This window comes from Rhinolophus sinicus, linkage group LG12 (assembly GCF_036562045.2).
Source record: "Rhinolophus sinicus isolate RSC01 linkage group LG12, ASM3656204v1, whole genome shotgun sequence".
Taxonomy (NCBI): domain Eukaryota; kingdom Metazoa; phylum Chordata; class Mammalia; order Chiroptera; family Rhinolophidae; genus Rhinolophus; species Rhinolophus sinicus.
This window is the reverse complement of record NC_133761.1, coordinates 31,273,602-31,290,155: the sequence shown is the minus strand read 5'-3', so window position 1 is coordinate 31,290,155 and position 16,554 is coordinate 31,273,602. Positions and strand designations below refer to the sequence as shown.

Here is a 16,554-nt window from a genome sequence, read left to right as displayed (position 1 = left end):
AGCCTTTGGTATTTATAGGGTAGTTACAGTTTGGGTTTGGGTTTGGGTTTCTTTTTCCCCCTTTTATAAATATGAATCCCATCGTGAATCAAAGAAAACATTGGGGTATAAAATAACATGCATATTGCCATTACAAAACAAGAAAAAGAAAAGAAAGAAAAAACCATATGGGATATGGTTGCCTAAATGACCTATTATATAATATTTTAAAAATTCCTGTGAATTGAGGTAAAAATATCAAAGTTAAGAAAAATACTTTATAATGGAGGCATTATTTTTCCAGGAAGCTTTTCAAATCGGAATATACTGGGCAAATACAAACACTGTGCACAAGTCAGTAGCAATTAAACTGGTCCATAACCTGACATCTCCAAAGTGGAAAGATGGAGGCAATGGTGAAGTTGTATCATTGGACGAAGAAGGGTTTGTAGATGCTGAAATAAGACTTGGTGCTTTCCCAGGACATCAGAAGGTAGGATCAAAGTCTGTGTGGCTCAGGAAAACAGCATGCTGTCCCCTCAACCTGTCTAACATGAAACTACCCTTTTCTTTTTTAATCCCTTTTTGTTATTACTTGTTCTACACAATTTGTAACAGTGAAACACATGATTTCTTAGACCTCTCTGTTTTACAGGGTTTTTTCCCTTTACCAGCGATAAAAGTGTCACATAATTTATCCAATAACTGTTCTAGTTCAGAACACTCAGCAGTTACTTGATTTATCATATGTTGGGGTGGGGGGGGAATTAACTTATTCCAAAATATCCACAAATGGTTCTTGGCCTCCTTTTTTTAGAGCAAGAAGTAGAGTTACTAACATTCTGAGCACTGGATGAAAGCACAAAGGCTCCTGCAGCAAAGGGTATATTCCTGGAAAGGGCTCCCTGAGCAGAATGTGGACCAATTCTGATTTTGCCATAGAACCAATGTTCTAAGAGGCAGTTGTATTCTTGAACAGGGGATTGACACCCAAGTTTTTAAAAATATGAACACAAAAGACATACCTAATCAGTTATTAATTAAATATAAATGTGTGCTTTTCAGCACAAATCTCTCCTAAAATCTGTGAAAACCAATTAAGCTGAATAATACAGTAACACATCACATTAAACTGTATGTAGGAACGTACACTATCATATTGTACCATTTAGAGATCTCATGCTGTACTTAATATCTTCATTATTTTAGCTGTCCCAAATCAGAAAAAGAAAGAATACTTCATCAGAGTAGTATAATTCAGAATGACCTTTCTCTGAGAAAAAGTTAGATTTTGACAGGCATCTTTGAAGAACCTCTTCAGAAAAGTTAGGGTCACTTGGTGACTTTTTAAAAATAAATTTCTCTGATACAAAGAAGTTGGTCTTTCTTCAATATTCAAGGCTGGTATCCATTTCCTCAAAGTTGTCTGGGCAACACATGTTTATGCTCTGCTGGCCAAAATACTGTAACATGGGTGTAAATGGCAAAGAGCTGTAAGCATGAATCATCCAGAGTTGAATAGTTGTAAATTGAGAACTACCATCAAAACCTGGAAAAAAATGTTATGATGTACCATCAGACACCCAATGCCCCAAGTACCTCACAAAATAGTCATAGCAAGTGGTGAATAAATGTCTGTGAATGAATGAATGAGTGACTGACTGAATGAATGAATGAACTGTTGGAAAATAATACTGGTTTTTTTTTTATTCCATTATTCTTTAGCAGTGATTCTCAAAGTTTTTATTCTCAGGATCCCTTTACACTCTTAAAACTTATTGAAGATCTCCAAAAACCTTTTGTTTAAATGGTTATACCTATTGATATTTATCAATTAGAAGTTTAAAAGAAAAATATTTTAAACACAAGAATATACATACATTCCATTTGTCATGAGAGCAATGACATAATATGTTGTATAACCTCTGGGAAACTCCACTGTACACTCATGAGAGAATTTGAGTGAAAAAGACAAATAGCCTCTTAGAATTATTGTAAAAATAGTTTTGACCTTTGGGATCCCTGAAAGGATCTCAAAGACACCCCCCAAGGGTCCCTAGACCACATTTTAAGAACTGCTGTCCTGATATTACCACTTGCTAGATGGGTATCTTTAGGCAAGTATTATAGTATCTTCTCTGAGCATCAGTTCCTCATATAGCATGGTAAGACAATGAGGTGATACATGCAGTGACTAAGAACAGCTCCGCGGAACCAGACTGCATGGTTTCCAACCCCATCTAGGCCCTCTTTGTATTTGTGATCTTGGACAAGTTACGTAACCTCTTTGTGTCTCATTTTCTTCTTTTACAAAATAGGGATAATAGTAGCTACAGCATGTGGGAGGGTTCTGTGAGTTAATATACATGAAGTACTTAAAACAAGTGGACCACAAGAAGGCAATTTATGAGGGTCAGTCATTACGTTTTCTTCATCATCATTATTAAAGTTCTCGGAACTCCTCTTGGTCCGTAATAGGCATTCCATGAGATGGCTGCTATGAAACGTGTGAGGAAGAGGAGGAGGAATGTTTAATTGAATTCTTTATGTTGAAAAAGATGGGTGGCATCTGTTTACATATAAGTGCTTTATAAATACTTTGTGAGGGAATCAGTTAAATGAGTTGAAAACAAGTCTCTCTCTGTCAGTATACAGTAGCAGCAAAAAGTAACTGGTTTGCTAAAGTGACCTGTGGTAGAGTAAATAGCCCCTTTTAGGAGCCAGGACGTTTTTGAAACTGGAAGGGGACTCTATTAAATACTCTGGAACAAAAGGTAAAATTGGTACTGTCCTGTGCAAACCAAGAGATGAAATGACCTTTTAAAAATAATCAAGAGATTTTTATATGACTTATAAGATTTTAAAAATTATTCTTTCCTCAATTGTCTTGCAGTTATGTCAGTTCTGCATCTCCTCCATGGTACAGCAGGGTATACAAATTATTCAGATTGAAGACAAGACTACAATAATCAATAATACACCATATCAAATATTTTATAAACCACAGTTATGTGTCTCCAAACCCCATTCTGGAAAGGAGGTAAGCAATTCATAATGTGATGGGTTTGTCTTAAGTTTCGATAAATTACAATAAATAGGATCAACTTTTTTTAACCTAGAACAAATAAAAAGCTAACACTGCATATAGGTGAAGAGAATTCCTTTATTGTTGCTTTAATTAAAACCATGCATGTCCTGGTCGGCTCTTCCAAGGTTAATGAGCAGCAACCCTACAGAGCTGCAGATCCGGACACACTGCCGGGTTAGTGCTGCCTGCGTCCCATCTGCTCAGAGGCTGCATCACACTCTTCTAGCTCTGAACCAAACCCCCCCCCAGCAGGGACGCGGCCCTCAGGACTGGCTCCCATGTCTCGTGGGAAAGAACATCTGCCTCCCAGGCCGCCTGCCTGAAGGAGCTGTGCGGGCCAAAGGCTTGGCCCCAGCTGAGCCACGGATCTGGGAGCGCTGGGCGCTGTGTCCACAAGGAGCAGACATGTGAAAATGTTAATATCTCGATGGCAGAATGTGCAGAAGATAAATCCAAGAAGGATTTTTGATTCAGTTCTTTATACAATTAAAATGAAGTTATATTTAGAGAGCAAGACATTTTCAAAGAACTTAAAAGCAGAATATGCTACGTGGTGTGCTTTTGTTTTATGATATTGCAACTATCATAGGTCAGGTCTTTCCACACTGACATTTCTTCATTCAAAAACGCACATAATTGCATGTTCCTAGCAGGTTTTTTGTGGAGGTTAAATGAGGTAATATGCTTACAAAGGCTAGGCATTCGGAGAGGATAGTTGGCAGCAGCGGCCGTGGCAACCCTGGCATCACCATGAGCTCCTCGTTGGTCTTGGCCTCCTGGAGAGAAGGGAAGGCCCACTTCTGCCCTGCAGTGAGGAGTGTTCTCTTTTCACCCCAGCCCTGCTTCAGGCAGAGGTGGGGATTTTTTAAAGACATGATAACCCCTAGCCTCTCAGGCAGAACGCGTGGGACAGTGGGCTGGGGGACACCGAACAGGACGCAGGAAGCCTGGCTTCTGGCTGAGTTTTGCCACTCACTGGCTTTGTGATTTTGGACAAATCTGCAGCTCTGTGGAAAACAGCATTCTTAGCTGTGAAAGAGGAGACTCAAATTATCTCTAAAGGTCCTTTTTAAGTTTAAAATTCTGAGACTCTCTAATGAGCCAGAAACCATGTGGAATTCCAGCTGAGGGTTAGGATCAGGTTCCTACTCCCTCAGGATGAGCTTTCAACAAAATTTGTCTTCTGAGCTCCCAATTCACGGTTCTGTATCTCATTCAGATCCCTTCTTCCCAAGCCCCACCCCCAGGGTGCCACACCCTTTCAGGTCAGCCCTACCTGTCCAAGAGGACTCCCTCCCCAACACCTGGCATTTCTACTCCTACGGCATCTGGATTTTTGCAATACCTAGGGGACATTGAGAACTTTGCATCACCTTTTAAATTACCCAGCTCTATCATGTTTCATTATGCCTAGAAAAGCAGACCATACTCTCACTGATAGTAATTGTCTCATTAGGGCTTTCTCATGGGGACAGGATTTCTAATATTCCCATGCCTCCCCCCCACCCCATACTTGGCCACCTCCCGATTATACATGGTTATCGTTTCTGAGAACCTGTGCTTTAAAAAGCTTAATCTCTCTGTATTACTGTAGTAAATATGCTTTCTCTGCATTGCCTTTTCTTTTTTTAGTATTTTCACGCTCCAGACAGTGCTCCTTTCAGCATTTGCCCGGGCAGTGAGCGGCCTCCTGTGAGATACAGCTCCCTTCCTTGCTGGGACTTAATGCCTGACATCAGTCAGTCAGTGCTGGATGCATCTCTGCTTCAGAAACAGATCTCACTGGCCTTTTCTCCCACCGGTGGTGCCGACAGCTCCCAGTGCTGGAGCCTCCCAGCTGTAGTTCGACCAGAGTTTCCCCGACAGAGTGTGGCAGTGCCCTTTGGGGATTGTAAGGAGAATGGATTCTGTACCAGGTATTTTACATATATGTGAATGCCTTTCTTTGCTATCACTGTAGCTGTTCGTGAAGGTACCAAGAGAGACAGAACAGTTGCAGTGCTCAGCGTAGGGAAAACTAGGTTTCACTTTCATTTTTAATGGTTTCTAGACATTATATATAATAGGGCAAATGTTGTGATCACATGTGCGTTGCCCCAGGGTACTCCTGATGAGATTTGTCCCTTATGCAGCTTACCCTGGGAGGAAGTCCTGGTGTTTGTACCATAGAATGACAGCAGTACATCATAATGAAAAGATTGCCTTCTTTTATGACTTCTCAGCCTCTGTCAAATGATGAGAAATACGGGTTAAAATATGAGAGAGTCAAGTTGGAAAACCATTTTCTTTTCCTATATTTTACTTTTACTTCAAAATAAAATTTGTCTCAAGAAGTCATTAAGAGAGATCACTGAGATATACACAAGTCACAGAAGACTCTGTTCTGTGGTCTTGCACAAAAGTTACTCCAATTACCGATTACCAGTTATGCAAATAACGACAGAATCAACCCAGAGACATGTAATGGTTTATTCATACTGGACTTTTATGTTGTGGTTCTTTTACATGCAGTACGTCCTCCCTGTAGCTGTCAGGAATAACTTATCTATGGTATATGTACAAAGTACAAAAGAAAACATACTGTGACCTTATGAGAAGTACATTATTCTTGTGATTACGAATTTATAGACTGAGATTTTAGCCTTCCTACCTTTGTTACTACTAGAGATTTCTAGTAGTAACATTTTAAAAGAGAACTTCCTAACTCCTGTTACCCATAATAGTAAGGCCCTGTTCCCTCCACACATCCCTCCTTCTTTCATGACATTCACAGACATCCCTGATTTTATAAACACTTTTCACCCCAACTCTGGAGAGCAGTGGTTATCCTTATATTCTGGTTGGAGAAGTTAAGTGTGATGAGTTTAAGGAAGTATTTTTGAAAGTGACGTGAACCCATGCCTAGAAAACAAAATTTATTTTTAAAACTAAAAGACAAACTTGTAAATTTTTATTTAGAAATTGTTTAAAATTCTAAGAATTATAAGACATGATTTCATTAAAATAACTTAATCATATCCTTAAATATTAAGCTAGAGATTAGATGAAAAGTACCCATCTCTTAGTTCTGGCCCCCAGCTTTCTTGGCTATCAGAAAGAAACTTCTCTGAGGTTGGCTTGCCCCACTCTTTCAAAATTAGACTACGAAAAGAACTTTGGTGTTAATCTAAGGACTGTACCCTGAAAACGAATTCATTTCCTACTGCCTATCTTCTCCTTTCTCTCCTCCCTTCAGTCCAACAGTGCACATTTGGTGGTGTTATTAATGTGACTTCCCTAAGTGCTAGTGGACAATTGACTTAGGCATTTCAAATACAATCTTCGGGAAGGACTCATACTGAACAGGATAAATGGCAAATGGGCAATTCTTTAGTGCATTCTTAGCCCCTTTTAAAAATTAGCATAAATTGAAGACCACATTTGGCATATATCTAGTTTCTTCGATTAATTTGAAACGTCAATCCATGTAATTTAAACTTCAGAGAGTTTTTTCTTCCTTCTTTGATACGAAATATTAGTTGGTAGTCTACAGATCTAAATCAGAAAATTTCTCTCGCTCCATTGAGGGCAGCCTATGCCCACTCAGCAGTCCTTCTAATGCCAAATAATACACCTTTGTTCTTGGTAATCAAAATGGAGATCCTGTAAATTATGATTAATTGTGAAAATGAACAACAAACATTATGAGCCTACCTACCTTAAAGAAAAAGAGGGAGAGAGAGAGAACAAGTACCCAAATTCTCTAGCAGTCCTTCTAAAAGCACATCAGTGCCTCCTTCGCCAAAATTTACGAAGCACTTTTGAGGAAGAAGGCACCCTATCTGAAGAGTTTAATGCATTGAGGGAAACAGTGCAGAAGGGAAGATTAGCACAAAGTTAGCTGCAATTCTCTCTGGATGGTAGAACTTAAGATTTTTTTCTCAAATAATTTTTCACAGTTTAAAAATATTATGTGATAAATATATGTTAATGTTTTCAGGAAAAAAATTAGTAAACCTGTGATTAGTATATGACAGTTAATAGATGAAAGGATGGCCTCCTTTCTCTGGAAAACATTTCCTCTCATTTTAAAAGAGAAGGTGTTATAGAGTTCTGAATATTGCAAATTTAAATAAATTGTACCAGGAAGGAAAGCATTCATTTCTTTCTAACCCACTTCTGACATTTGATCTGATTCCATTTTAGGGCTATTGCACTGACGTATCAAGAACACTTGGGAGTCACTTACTTAACCCTCTCAGAAGACCCTAGTCCTCGAATAATTTTCCACAACAGATGTCCAGTGACAATACTTATAAAGGAAAATATTAAAGGTATATTGAATAGCATCAATTATAAATAATACAAAACCTATCTTTTTCTGGAGGATTTTGACTTAGTAGTTATCTGTGATCCTGTGAAGAATGTTTAAATAAAAATAGTATTCATCCCTCTCTGAGTTTTTCTTGCCACGCTGTTTAATACGCATCTTGTCTTCAAGGCCTAAGTCTGCATATGTCATTTTTTTTTTTTTTAGATATTCCGAAGTTTGAGGTTTATTGCAGAAGAATTCCTTCTGAGTGCTCAATTCATCATGAGCTGTATCACCAGATTTCTAGTTATCCAGACTGCAAGACCAAAGACTTACTTCCTAGCCTCCTTTTGAAAGTAGAATTGCTTGGTGAAATAACGACTGAGTGGAGTGATGCCATTGACATCAACAGCCAGGGAACACAGGTCAGTGAGCCACGTGTGTCCCTGCCAAGGCTGAGAGGAAAGTGCCTGTCCAAGGTTTCGAAGGTTGTCTATTTTTAAGCGTAGTTTTCTAAATGCTGAACTTCCTGTGTCTGTGTGAGGATGCGTGTGTATCTATTTTTATATCCTCATTATGTTATAAATTCTCAAATACAAGCATGTATCTGCTAAGTGTACTATACAACTTTGCCAGAGAGGAGCTCTTAGTAAAAGCAAGCCCACCTAGGATCTAATACAAGGTCAAAAATGAAATAAAATTGTTGGACTTCTCTACATACGTAGAAGGTAGTCCAACAGGCCAGATTTTAGGACAGTCATAATGCTGACCTTACATTAATTCCCTCTTTTGAAAGTTTACTAATTTTAAAATACACGTATTTGTCCTAGATGTACATAAAAATCTGTAAATGTAAGTACACCTTTAAAAATCTGAACAGATAAAATGTCCTGATTTGTCTCTGTCTTACTCTGGATGTCAGTGATACTATTTTTGTTGAAAATGGCACATGAACCTAGCACTTCATTTATGCTGTGCTTAAGAATTACCATTTTTAATATATAATTCAGTGGCATTAAATACATTTATCATGTTGTACAGCCATCACTACTATTTCATCATCCCTAACCAAAACTATGTACCCATTAAGCAATAACACCCCATTCTCCCCTCCACTCCGCCCCTGGTAGCCTGTGTTGTACTTTCTGTCTCTGAATTTGCCTATTCTAGGCACTTCATACAAGTAGAATCAAACAATATTTGTCCTTTCATGTCTGGAACTTACATTAATAGTAATAATTATCGTTTAACAATCGTTAACCTGTATGCCAGGCATTGTGCTAAGCACTTCACATTCGCTCTTATCTAACCTTTACAAGATAGGACTATCAGCTTCATGTTACAGAAGTGAAAACTGACATCTCCAGAAGTAACATGGCCTGATTCCCACGTGCTGTAAGAGAAGGGCCTGGGATTTGCTCCAGATCTGCCTGACTCCACAGCATGTGCTCTGAGCCACTGCGCTATGGATGCTGCATCCTTACCTGGGGTTCCTCCCTTCTTCCCCCATTCTACTGGAACATTCTTTCTCATCTCTCAAGAGATTCTCTCTCTTCACACCTGTGACATCTCCCCAACCCCAGGACCCTCTATATGCTCATCGAACATTTGTGACATTTGTAACTTTAAATGATTTCTTGCTAAGCCAAGATTCCAGACAGTCAGATTCCTGCCTTATTGATACCTGTCAGCACAGTGAGATCTTAATAAACATCAAATGAATAAATGATAACTGAATTAAGGAATGAGAAGATGAGGTTACCAAGAAAGATCATATAAAGGAGAAAAAGGGGGTCCCAGGCATAACCTTGGGAGATTCCACATGTGAGGATAGTGCAGCAAAGGAGACTGAGAAGGGAGAAGCAGAGTAGCAGGCAGAGAACCTGGGCAGGGTACACACAGGAAAGCTCCCTGAAGGGAAAGTTTACAGGGTGCAGGATGGTGGAAAGAGGCAAGTAAGACAACAATTAAATTGCAAGTTCAGAGTGAATGGAAGAGAGGGGCTGGAGGAACAATTGAAAATTGTTCTTTCAAGGAGTATGGCCATGAAGCAAATGTGATCAGTGGGGAGGAAGCTCTTTATCTGCTGTCGGAGAGGAATCGGTCAGTCAAACAGAAGTGGAAAACGTGAGCTAGGAGTGTCCCAGGGAGAAAATCCAAGGCCAGGAAGTGGAATTCTACTTGAACAAAAGGGCCATGTCCTCTTATATGACGGTGGAAAACAGGTCGGGATGGGAACAGGTGTAGGTGGAGATATTTGGAGGGATGGGGCCCGGACAATGGAGTGAATTGATAGTGGCCTGAAGCTGATTGTGAAGTGTGAAATGAATCATCTGTAAGAGAGAGATGGAAAGGGGTGGGGGCCTGGGGATAGCAGTAGCTGTGGACGCGGCTGCAGGACATGCCAGGAACAGGTGCAAGAATGGCCAAGCAGCCTGTGGGGCACACTCACCTTGGAGACCTGCATTTGCAGTGGCCCCAAAATACCCAGAGGTGTGATTTCCTTCCTCAGTGTTTGTTTGATGAACAATGAAAATCTGCTGAATCTCTACAGCCTACGGGAGACATTTCTGGTCTCATTAATTTACAGAATAAATACTGCAGCCTACTCAAGGGTCCCTGAATTCCCCTGTATCAGTTTGAAGATTTTTTGACACCTTGCTTATATATGGCTAGGGACTTCTTTACAATAGGCCTTCTGCCTGCCAAACCTTATTTTGGGGATTCCCATTCCCTCTAAATTTCCTCAAACCTTTGTAGTCAGGGATACTTCAAAGCTAAGAGGAGGTACTCTCTCCCACCCACACCCTTATCATCCCTGGTCTGAGGACCCAGCAAAGTGTCATGTTCCCATTCATCTTTGCAGAGCTGTGTGCCATATGTCCTGCAGACCATGGTTTACTTCCTATTCTGCAGGAAGATTCGTTTCAGACCCTCACCGACATCTCCTCAATAATCCACCAGGGAATATAAATCACTGGGGAGAGAAGGGAGCTGTGTCCTCTGATGAAAGGAAGCAGCTCTTATGTAGGAGTGAGTTTGTCTCCCAGAAGCCTTTCTTCAGCCTTGGTTCTGAGGCACGTGATGTGAATTTCAAAGCTAACCTAAAAGAGCAGAATTAAAACACCATAAAATCCTCATTATACTACAAGGAAGAGAGCTCTTTCAGTTTTTGTCAGTCGTAGATGATGCCCCCTGCCTTGGTTTTGTAAATAGAACAGTGTCATGTTGTATAATTTTGAAATGGAATATGGGAGGGAATATGCGGAAAATAACTTTATAATCACACAAAGAAGTATTCTTTCCATCACGAGTTATCGGGAAGACCTGATAGCATGCAGGCCCCACAATTCTGATTGTGAGGTTGGTGTGGGTTTTCTGGGGTTGTGTCCCTGGCTCACACCTGGTTAGAAGACAGCTCAGCCAGAGTCCTGAAAGTGGCAACTGGTGCTCTTATCCATAATGCGACAGTGGGTGCTAGCCTGACTTCAGGGGGAAAAAATTTTGGATTCCCAATAAATAAGTAAAGGCATAAAAAATTATTACATTAGTAATTTTGATATTATCAGGGAAATAGTTTAGAATCCTATCATAGTATGTAGCATTTCAATTTCTAATAGAAACCTTATGCAACATCCTTTTGAAAAATTCAAAATTCAAAAAGGGAACAAAGAGAACATAGTAGTAACCGTTTAACTAATACAAACATTGTGAAGCATGTTTTAGTCAATCAATCAACAAATACTGATTTCCAATATGTACTGGCCATTATAACTTGGTGCTGGGGCTACATAAAAAAGAGTGAACAAAAGTGGAATACAGCGCCTGCCCTCAAGGAGCTTACCTGTGGAGAAGGTAGATATAATAATAAGCGAGAAGCACGTAAGTACAGTTGTGCTGTTAGAGTGTACAGCAGACTAGTTGGAGAGGCCAAGGAATGTGTGTCTGGGAAAGATGCCTGCATCTGTGTCTTCAAGGAGGAACAGGCATGTAGACAAGAGCGTGAGAGATGTTCCTGGACAGAAAGAGAACGTGTGAAGCTTTGGTGCTCAGAGAGAGCGCGTGGTCCTTCTCAGGGATCTAAATGCCAGTGTGGCTGCAGTGCACGATTAAGGTAGAGGGGGAGGGAGAGGAGGCTGGTGAGGCATTCAGGGCCAAACCAGGCAAGGTCCTGTATCGTCAGCCTAGGATTTTGGTTTTTATCATAAGAGCCATGGGAAGTCATTGAACTGTTTATGAAAAGCAATTTCTGAGTTATTGAAATAGCAAAGCAGAATGAGCGCTTTGAACCCCAAAAAGCTGATTAAGATGAGCCCTTTCCAGGTGACTGCTCTTCTAAAAAGTTCAGTAAATTCTCATGATTTCGGACCCGTAGAAGTGTGTAGTGGGGTCAGTGTCCTTGCTATTTTCCTGTCGCTTGTTGTGTAGGTGTGGGGGAGGGGGAAACAGCAGTCCTTCATGTTTATATAGCTCTGTACCATTTACAAAGCGCTTTCACATCCACAGTCTCCATTCTTTCATTCATTTATTCCACAGCTTTTATTGAGGACCTACCAAAAACCAAACCCTTTGCCCTGAAGAAGGCATAATTCCTGCCTTCAAGGACCTGGGTAACTAAGTTAATGCAGTCATGTGTCCGAAGTCCTAAGATAGCCTTTGAACACCACAGAAAGTCTAAGATAGAGCAATAATTTTTATGGGTTTTGGGTGGGGGAGTTGTTCTTTGTTTTTGCTTTTTAATGATGAGAGTTTTCAGCTAGTTGGTTTATAAGTAACTACGCAGGATCAGGCTGGAACCTGGGTCTGCTCGCATGTGGTCTCGTCTTGCTTTCCTACACCAAGCTCAGGTCACTGTCTGCCCTTCGGAGTCCTGCCCTGGCTACAGATGTTGCTACCTGAAAGCTCAGGAAAGCACAGGCTAGAAGAGCTTTTCTAATTTCCCCTTTTAGTGTGTGCAAGAGTCCCTTCCATGACTTCACGTCTCCGAATCCTCTCAGGGTCGTAAGTGTGGCTTACGCCAGCAGTGACTGTAAGAATGGTTCTGCTTGTACCAAGCTGAAAACTGTCCCTCTTACCATCCATTCATTCATCCTCGTTTTGCCCTCAGGGGCATCGCAGATTATTTACTTCCCCTTTAACAGCAACACTACAATTATTTGAAGGCAGCTCTGACATCTTCTCTAAATGTTCCCTTATCCGAGCCAAACATTTCTGGTTCCTTGAATCATTCCTTCAGTAAATGTGATTTCCAGACCTATCACCACAGTTACCCTCGTCTGGACACACCAGTGTGTTATGTTCCCTTTTAAAAATCTGGCAGCTGGTGTTACACACAGTATTCCAAGTGTGGTCTAACCAGTTATTACCTCCCTATGCTTCCATTAATAAAGTAGAAGATTGAGGTAGCTTTTTATTAACGATCCCAGACTGTTTATTATTATTGAACTTGTGGTCAGCCATATCCCCCAGGTCTTTATCATATGATTTGCTGTACAGTTGACTTTTTGAACCCAGTGACGGGACTTCACATTTATCCCCAATAAATTAAATTTTGTTGCCATTAGCCTAGTCCAGCTTGTTGAAGTTACTTTAAAAAAAGTTATGATGTTGTCATCCAACATACTAAGTATAGTAGCTTTATGTCATCTGTAGATGTGATAAACATGCGTTCTACGTGTTTAATAAATACGTTGAACGGGGCAAGTCCAAGGTCTGCATGCTGTAGTGAATCACTAGATACTGCGCCAATGCGTGGGCTAACACACCAAGCTCACTGTCATCTAGCCCACGGTTCTTAAATAAGAAAATGCGTCTAAAAGCACTTTTAAAACTATACTGTATAAGATGTTTCATATCTCACAAGAACACCATGGGACGCTTTGGCAAGTGCCTCGATGAACTAGGATTTAAATGTGGGATCAGTCCGTTTGGTGCAGATCAGACGGAGATAGCCCTGAGCACTGATGCTTAAAGAGCTCAGTCAGAGTCATGGTCAGAGATATCTTTAGCCTCCATTCAGGAATTTTTAATAGAAAAGAAGTCAATCCAAGTGAGTGTCTGATTGTTAAAATGGGTAGTGCAGATATTATGGCTTCTTGTTTACTTCATTCACCTTCCCCACACCCCATATCAGGGCCACAGCAGATATCAACAAGTTGGTACCCACTTCTGAACATCTGCCAAGTGCCCTGGTCTGCACTCTTCTGTTTGTTTAGTATCTTCTGGTTGAGTCACAAATGCTTCCAAAGATACTTAGGAGTAGGGATTTCCCTAAAATATTTTTCAGTAAGTATACAGGAGGAAGAATTATACCTAGAATATCTACTACTTTCTTTTCATCCTTATCCAGCCTTTTCTACCTTGATCATCTTAGAAATCTCACTTATTTTCCTCTCTGGGAGACCTAATACATCCCATAGCTCTAGCTACTATCACCCAGTGACTCCCAGATAACTACCTCTGGCCCCCACATCCTTCCCAAGCTCCAAACACATATTTCCAACTACCCACCAGACATCTCTGCCTGAAAGACCTAGTTTAACTCAGCTGCAGTGCTGGGATGCTTTATATCTACCTACCTCTGCTTATTATCCCTGGATTGTCACATATAGCCTATGGGGGAGGGGGAGAGGAGAGATAGACTTTCAAGAATATTTCAGTTGTTTCCTATGTGTCACCTAGTAACTTATTTAATCAGTAAAATCAAACTGGTGTAATTTTTCAAAATATTGTTTGTTGGCTATAAATGAATCATTAAAATAAATATAACCATATATATAGAAAAGTGCACATTATATTAAAGAGTTTCTTGTTTGTAATTGTAGTGAAAGACAATGTACTAAGTGGAAGACAGGACCTAGACTTCAAATAGTATTCTTATAACCCACGTATGTAAGAGAAAGTCTGTGTGCTCTAACACTGATACAAATGGCAAAACACAGAATGTCCCCCAAATGTTTTGTACTTAAAGCAGCACCTCTCTTACTATATGTTGCCTCTAGCCTTCCATACACACCCCCACGCTACCAGTGTGATGTGAAAAAAGTAAAAAATAACTAAATGACAGCATTGATCAGAACTGGCTGGCTGATTCGGCAATAACAAACAACTGAAAAAAAAAAATCCCCTTGGCCATCAATCATTTAGTAATTCATTCTTTTTCCCACACTCAGAATGGACAGACCTCCCCAGGGTTCTAATCAGTCACCACAGCCCACTGGGAATCCAATGCTCTGTTAGTCTGTTCCTCCTTCCTTTCTGGAGACTTACGAATGCATCTGCTCTCCCTTTCCCTGCCATTTTACAGGGCAGAATAGCAGTAACAGTCCCTCCAAATCAAAAAGACGGAGAATGAGAGACGTAGAGCAGCCTCTCGTCCGTAACAATTCTGAAACTTTTCTGGGCACACATTGTGGGCTCCATACCCTGGAAGCAAGGAAGTCTTGGAGCCCTGTTTCTGCTCTTGGAAGAGCTCCCTTCCCATTATTCTCCCAGACCTTGTATCTGCCCTGAAATCTTCCTTGGCCAAAATTGAAGCTTGTGTTGAGTCTCGAGTAATCGCAGTCTCTTTTAGTGTAGGTTCATGAGTTTTTGGTCAGGAGTAATTTCTCAAAAACTCAGTAGACGTCTTATCTATCTGATTCCAGAGAATTCCACGTGTCAGTAACCACATCTGTGGCACTTTTTAAGACATATATCTGTACTATCTTGCTTCCTTACCTCTCTCTGGATTTAAGAGAACTTCTCTGAAAATTTTATACTCTTAATCTAAATGTTTTCCTCTCAGTGTATTAGCCATCATGGTTTCTGTATAAGCTGTCACTTTACCAATTAAGAAATTTTAATAGGGAGTGTATGCATATACATAGCCCTAAGGCTGAGTATTAATCTACCTTCATGTTCAAAGACAGAAACTCTTGCTGTTTGGAGTTTAAAAGCATTTCTAACTTTGCAAGGCCCTGAATTTCTGGAATCTCTGTGTTGTCTTTCATTTTTATTGCAAACTGGCCAATTCTTTCCTGCGCTCATCTCTTCTTCATAATGCATTGCCATCACAATGACATCAGTTCCAGGTGAAGTAATGAGGACTGCAGAGTCCGGGAGTTTGGGACCTGCAAGCCAGACATGGTAGAGCACTGAGTCGGGAATGGGCACGTCCCTGCTGTTAGCTGGGAATGCTTCTCTGGCCCCTCATTTCAGCTGCTGAGCTGGGGCCTTCAGACTGAGAACTCCCCAAGCCACCGCGTTGCAGCTCTGATCTTGATGCTTATTCCTGCCAGTTCAGGAGGCCAGTAAATCATTTTTCTGACACTCGGGAGCCAGGTTTCTTAGAAATTAATGTGCATACAACTCTCCTGGAGATCTTCTTAATATTCCAGCTCTGATGAACTAGGTCGTCAGTGAAGCCTGAGATTCCACATTTCTAACCAGCTCTTTGATGGGTGGTCCCTCTTTGGACCAGATGCTGCTGGTCTGAGGACCACACTTTAAGTAGCAACGCTCTGGGTGCTCTTTCCTTCTTTATAGCCCGCCTGCAACTGCCCACACTGATGGGTGTAGTGAATACTGTTGGTGCCTCGCCTACATGCTCACCCCACAGCCTCTGTCTGCTGTACTGCTCATGGCTTACACCTGCAACATGTAGAGAATTTCCACTGGATGCTAGAGCCGTATCTCCAGTGATCTGAGCTACACGTGCCTGGGAGTTCTCCACCTCCCAAAGTAGGGCATAGCCAATGGCTGACTCATGTGGGAATGTAAAAGCCCACTTCCTGTATTCTGATGTGGTGCAGACTTGAAAAGTGTTACCCTCTAGAGCTCCCAATGGGATCAGGCTGAGTTTGGAACTTCACCTGAAACCCCACCCTCATTTGGCTTCTCCTTCCTGATCATGCCTCCCCTCTGCCTTTCCTGGTTCCCCTGGGGACACTTCCTTAAATAAATTGCTTCTCCATGAAAAAAAATAATAACACATTGCCAGACCCAGCCAATGGTAACCAACACATACTGCTAATGTTTTGTTTTCAAACCTCATCTTCTAGAGCTACAAATCTACTAGGTTTATGATCTACTTCCCAAGTAATATCAGACAAAAGTTTTACTAAATGTCTTGCCACTTCATAACATGAACCCCCATTTTTGTAGCCTTCAGTATGAATTTCTACTTTAATTAAGCCAAAGACTCATATTTTTATTT

General features: G+C 40.8%; 1 protein-coding gene across 8 annotated transcripts in view; it reads left to right on the top strand.

The window, feature by feature from the left end:
* VPS13B (vacuolar protein sorting 13 homolog B) overlaps positions 1-16,554 on the top strand; it is a 737,914-nt gene that overhangs the window by 690,459 nt on the left and 30,901 nt on the right. For all 8 annotated transcript variants that reach the window (XM_074316465.1, XM_019757646.2, XM_019757649.2 and 5 more), the window contains exons 50-54: positions 284-472; positions 2,873-3,019; positions 4,700-4,983; positions 7,253-7,380; positions 7,584-7,783. In XM_074316465.1, the coding sequence (XP_074172566.1) occupies positions 284-472; positions 2,873-3,019; positions 4,700-4,983; positions 7,253-7,380; positions 7,584-7,783 (948 nt within the window). The remainder of the gene's footprint in view (positions 1-283; positions 473-2,872; positions 3,020-4,699; positions 4,984-7,252; positions 7,381-7,583; positions 7,784-16,554) is intronic.